The sequence below is a fragment of the Trachymyrmex septentrionalis genome, unplaced genomic scaffold (assembly GCF_001594115.1).
Source record: "Trachymyrmex septentrionalis isolate Tsep2-gDNA-1 unplaced genomic scaffold, Tsep1.0 scaffold7, whole genome shotgun sequence".
Taxonomy (NCBI): Eukaryota; Metazoa; Arthropoda; class Insecta; order Hymenoptera; family Formicidae; genus Trachymyrmex; species Trachymyrmex septentrionalis.
In genome coordinates, this window is record NW_017305884.1 from 3,511,570 (window position 1) to 3,517,809 (window position 6,240).

Below are 6,240 nucleotides of genomic sequence, written 5' to 3' on the forward strand. Positions count from 1 at the left end.
CGCCGTTGACGTTAGCTACTGGTTAACTTTGAAGATCGTTTTTTTCTCCTATTGTTTCTTTATTCTTCGTATGTTAATAAATGAATAATAGGCAAGTTAAACAGTATCATCTAATCATGAGTGAAGACGCCCATAAGGTGAGCGTAAGGCTGATTACATATACATTCGAATATTGGATCTTATCTTCGAAAAATGATAAAAGTGATTGTTAGAAGAACCAGTGTCCCTATTTTTTTTTTTTTTTTTTTTTTTCATGGTAAAGCTTTCGATGAAGAACAAACATTCAGCAGCTGATTACTGCGTTTTCCCGGTGTACACGTACCTCCTGACTCGGACCTCTGCTCTGGCTTGAGAGTGGTAACGTCGACGTTTGTCATCGTGGATGTTGATGCCCTAATGCATTCACCATCAACAAAATTAAAATCTCGTTGACACTGGCACATCTGTTTGCCATTGCTCATTACACGGCACCTCTGATTTTTACCGCACTGCTCGGTGAGATCCGAAGTGTTACATGGTCTCGATATGTATGCATCGTCGTTGCTCTCTGAAAAGAATCGCCATCAATACTTTAATGGTAAATGAATCACCGAGTCGATCCAGAACGTCCAGCATTCTTTCAACTTGCATTCAGTAAACTCGCCAGATCTCCACTTAATATTGCAACGCATTGCTATATAAGCAATCGAACGAATTAAAAAACAAAATATTATTTTTGAAGGGACATTTATATGGAATATTTGTAAAAACTTGCGCAAATTTCAAAAAATAAATACATTTATTGTTGAATATTTACGAGTATTATACTCTGTAATATACCAGTATGACAACATTGATATATCAGCGATATTAAAATAGCTCGAAAAATAAATATTATATATATGCTGAGAAAGCAACAAAGATATTACAAAAAGATGATAACTAATAACGAGTAGTGATGTTTAAACTGGACGTAATCCAACAAAATTTCTGTATGCTGATCTAGTCAACTAAAAATATTTACTGCCATTGTCTGATGGAACAATAAGAAATTCGCTTCGCTTCGCTCGTTCGCTGCTAAAATAATGCTAATTCAATTCGTAATCATATTAAAGCAACATAAATAATATTCAAATACTGCATATCACTTTAAAATTATAATTGTTAAGATGACACTTAAATTTTAATCCAATTATAAACGTGACAATTTTCTGGTAACAAATAAACAGGAAAAGAGAGTGAGACTTAAATCACATATTCTATTATTATACAGATGACTCTCTGAGAATTCTAAAACAATTAATCATGCCATCATCATAAAAACAGTCATTGTTTCAGAACACAAAAAAATATTATAAATAAATTCTGCATTAAATAAAGAGATATCGTGAATTAAATGTCATTCGAAAGCTTTGTTCGAGACTGTCTGCAATCTTGAAGAGATAAAGTCACATAATTCAACAAGACAATACGACATGTACATTACATAAATATAAATCGATGATTGCGTGCATCATGTGAGACTTAATCGAACGCGCTACGTTTCTTATCCGTCTCGTTATCGTCGTCGAACAATTCATTATCTCATTCAGAACAGAAGACACAAAGAGACTCGAGGATGAATGGCATTTTCGTAACTCCATCGAGCCCGCGTGACGCATGATTGGCTGAATCAGTTAATAGAGATGAATTCGTTTTATCAACAGCATATATGAGGGGTTAACCGCACTGAGGCTGAGTCAAGCGTATTATGAGACTTATTTTTGATTTAAATAGCTGTTGTATTAATAGGTGTTGTATTAATTCTATAACGTCATCCTACGTGGCTTCTCTCGTTGAAACATCACGGAAATGTACACGTCGTTACATAAATTGTCGTCAATAAAGAATAAAGTGTGTTCATCATAAAACAAATTTTACATTGAAAAAAAATTTCTCGTATATCAAGATTTTATCTTCGCGAATAAAATTAACATTACGCATCTCCGACTGTATGTACGATTTTACAATATCGACAATTTATGTCGCCCGATCGTAAAGCGCGTTAAATATAATCACGTAATTCAGACCGGCAGTTTCGCTGTCGGTGTAAAATTTCAACGGTTTCAGTGTTTCGAGATATCATATTCGATCCATTTATTACATTCTCGCGGCATACAATACGGATCACTTTTCCGCGATAATGTCGTAAAATCGGATCGTTCAAGTGAACAAAGAGTCTGTTCATCTTCACATTCATGAAGTCTCACAGCAGGCAATCCGCCGTTAAATCGTATCAGAATCGAAGGAGAATTCCATTCAAAAGGACATTCCTATCGCGAGTTAAGATAGCACTTGGATTATGTAACTAAGGTATCTTCTTCTCGATAATATCAAATCAAAACGATATCTGAGAAAAGAATAAAAGGTATAAGCATCGCGAATAAACAATTACACAGCAAGAATGATTTTACTTAAGTGTCTAAAAATGTCACTAGATACAAATCTAAAAATAATTAATAACAATAATAATAATAACTTTATCGAATGCAAATAATAAAGAGACATATCGAATAACATATACAATTTTATATATATATATATATATATATATATATATGCAATATAAATACAATACTAATTGCAGACAAAAGACGAGGCTGCTAAATGCTGATTTAATTCCTTGAATAATATATTCACCAGTATAATTAATAAATAAATTAATATAAACAATAAGCAGAAGGTACAAATATCTGCAATTTAATTATACATTTGAAAATGAAGAATTAAGCAGAAAAGAACTTTAGTTTATTGAGATAATTATATAGGACGATCAAATTGGTTATTGGAATTAAAAGGCTAAAAGGTTAAAAATTTTTTGCGGCGTTGTCAACGTTTAATCTATATCTAGATAAATAAAAATGTTGTTCGTTACATAAAAGATGCAGAATTAAATTAACAAAAAGAAGAACTGTGACTGACATTTGCCGATATTTATAGTATATAGACAGCTGTCAGTACTTTGAATTATTGAAAAACATTGCAATCGATGAAATATTTTGATAACAACGACGCGAAATCGATGCAATTCCGCAAACTTCGTCTGTGTGAATAAAAGATATGTAATCGGTACGCTGTTATCGCTACCGTGATTTTTAAGTAATATCGATTAATACGGCAAAACAATATACTGAAAACGCGATAAAAAGTATAGAGCAGGTCCCGACACAGATTCAATATTCTCTGAGTGAAAACTCACATTATACGATGATACCCATAAAACTAAATGTTACTCGGAAAGAAAGCTACAGGAATATACTCTTCGCGTGTCTTCGCTCAATTTCGCGTCGACTATCCAATTTCATCCGACCGAATTTCGCCACGTAAACGCGAGTTCACCGAAAGATTTCACGTGCATGCGTATCCCTCGCCGACTCTTTTTGTTTATTATGTACGAACCGAAAGAATATCCGTCTAAGACAGCGCAAGTCTTCACTTGGAATTTTCCGAAGTGTATACATAGAACATCCTTTTAAGAAAATTGGTTAGGAAAGAGGGTATGAGAGGAACGGATAAAACGTTGGCACATCGAGAGGCTGGCATCGCCAAGTAAACTTATATTCGACCCACGATTGTATACAAGGTGTTCCGTTTTATTAACTCTGTATATTATTCTGTTATCGTACGAATGGACGGACGACCCGCCACGTGCAATACACGTGTAACTCTCAAACAAACAAATGCGCAATGAAAGTACGAGCGAAGTAGGCGGAGGTAATCGCGCGTTTTCTCGCCCACTGAGGATGCTAAAATACGCTCCGGAACGGGTATTCATGAGATATTCACATGCGAATATCGTTCTGCCGGTTTTCTTTTCGACGAATTCTTCGCGCGCGCGCTTATATAACCTGCCGGTTATTTAAATTAATATAGAGCCGTTTCGACGGTGGAACGGTGTGCGTGAAGCTCGTAGGATGATCATCGAGCCGTCTCGTTTTCATCCGCGGTGCGATACGATCGACATAGATATACGACCAATAAAAACAGACAGCGGAAACAACGTCAAACATCCACGTCGTTAAAGCCAATTACGACGGATACGTGCGACTGCGTGCCGATGAATCGTCGTAGGTCGGAAAATCTCTACGTGGCGATAATAATTTTCCGAGACAAACAGACCTCGTCATCGACAAGTCACGGTACTCAGATATGTTTGTCTTGAAATAAATACATGGGATGACAACAGGTACTCCAGATATCGTTTTCTTGAAAACTTTTCTTTGTCCGTAGAAGGAAAATAAAGCGTATTTCTTAGAGAGATCCCGGAAGTTTTAAAGTTTCGTACTTTTATTTCATCTATCTATATAATGACCCTGGAAAAGAAGTTTGGTAATAGCTACTGAGTGTTTAGTGAAATGCCAATGAAGTTTAAATGTTTTGTTTGTATAACCAAAAATATTTAGGGAAGATAACAATTATTTTTGGTTATATTAATCAAACATTTCATTGACGGCATTTCACTAAACATCTGGCAGCTAAAGGGTGTCCCAAAATTAACGCAAGATTTGAATTTGCCGCCATTTGTGCAGTAAAGTGTTGGCAACCAAAAAAAAAAACAATTTAACAGCTGACAGTTTAGGGTTAGTGAAAATGGAGCGTGAAAATGGATTATTGAACATCAACAAATGAATGAATTTTGAGCAAAATCATCCTAAGCGATGAAGCACATTTTCACCTTGATGGCTTTGTTAATCGCCAAAATCGCCCCCTAGATCGTGTGATTTAACACCATTAGATTTCTTTTTATGGGGTTATTTGAAATCACAGGTCTATGTCAACAAGCCCACAACCACCCGTGCATTAAAGGAGGAGATTCAACGCTGCATCAACGAAATTCAGCCACATTTATGCAAAATGGTCATGGAAAATTTCGACAAACGAGTGCGTATGTGCATGCAAAGCCGTGGAGGCCATTTGCCCGATGTGTTATTCCACAAATAACCCTATCCTATGTATTTTATGATTCAATAAAAAAATAACAATCAAAAGACTAAAAACTGTGTTTTCTATTTAATTCAAATCTTGCGTTAATTTTGGGACACCCTTTATTATCAAACTCTTTTGCAGCGTAATGTTATTAACATAATACACAATATAGTATACATATAAAAATAACATAAAATTCAAATAAAAAATATAAGAATTAAACAATAAGCTAAAAACAAAGACTTGAAAGATTACGAATCAACTAATAAAACACGGGAGAGAGAGATTATGAGTAAAAGCACATTTTCTTTAATAATAAATTAACACACAATGAAATTTAAATGCATTAAACAAATATGAGATCATAATATTAGATCAAAATGTAAAATCATAATTAGGTTTGTTTAATACATGAATTTTGTTATGTATTAATTTAGCACTAAACACCTGCTCGTAACTTCTTGTTTCATTAGTTATTTCATAAAATGAAATTATTTGGGATGTTCTTGAATACCCGACTTATCACTTATATTCATATCTTTAAATGTATCTACTTAAAGATTAAGAATATAAAACTTCCAACAAAAATGCTGTTTCTTTCAGGAATTTAAAACGTTGGATAAAAAAAACCATAAAGCAATCAAGTAATCAAATCTTAAAACGATAATACGAAAAATAAATACATCGTGGCATTATCTTGTCATCTACGTGATCTGTACTTTCCAAAACTTTCAAAGTGAATCTTACTCTAAAGAGTAAAATGGAACCTAACTTTTAAAGATTGAAACTTGAGCTACTGTTTTTCAAGATTGGCTCAATTTTCATTCTTTAGAGTAAGATTCCATTCCAAAGAATTTAGAGAGTTCGTATCAGAGACAAAAATATCCAGCAGAAATTAATTAACAACAAAAAGCGCACGCAATTCAATATTGCAACGTAATAAACTGACAAGGCATCAAATTAACAGACTAATTGCGTCACGATTCGATTTCTACCCCGAAGCAATCGACGATTATGTCACGCAATAAAAAAAAAAGGAAGTATATCGGTATGGATGCACAGGTCTATAAATCCGCGGTGAAATAAAAAATATATCCTTAAAGAGACATGTTTATCGCAAATGAGTTCCTCGCGCGCGCTTTGACATCGTAATTATCAGGGAAAAAAACGACGGGGCCCTAAGCATTTCAAATTCGCTTTCGCAATAAACTGGATGTAATGTAAAAATGCGAGAGACGATAAATCAGCGAGCGAAGAAAAAAACTTCAATAAAGACGTCGTAGACGCGAGGCGTGT

The 6,240-nt window shown here is 34.3% G+C and overlaps 1 protein-coding gene across 1 annotated transcript in view; it reads right to left on the bottom strand.

Annotated features, from left to right (window-relative positions):
- LOC108753580 overlaps positions 1-6,240 on the bottom strand; it is an 8,834-nt gene that overhangs the window by 815 nt on the left and 1,779 nt on the right. The window contains exon 2 of the mRNA XM_018495287.1: positions 323-547. Coding sequence (XP_018350789.1) covers positions 323-547 — 225 coding nt within the window. The remainder of the gene's footprint in view (positions 1-322; positions 548-6,240) is intronic.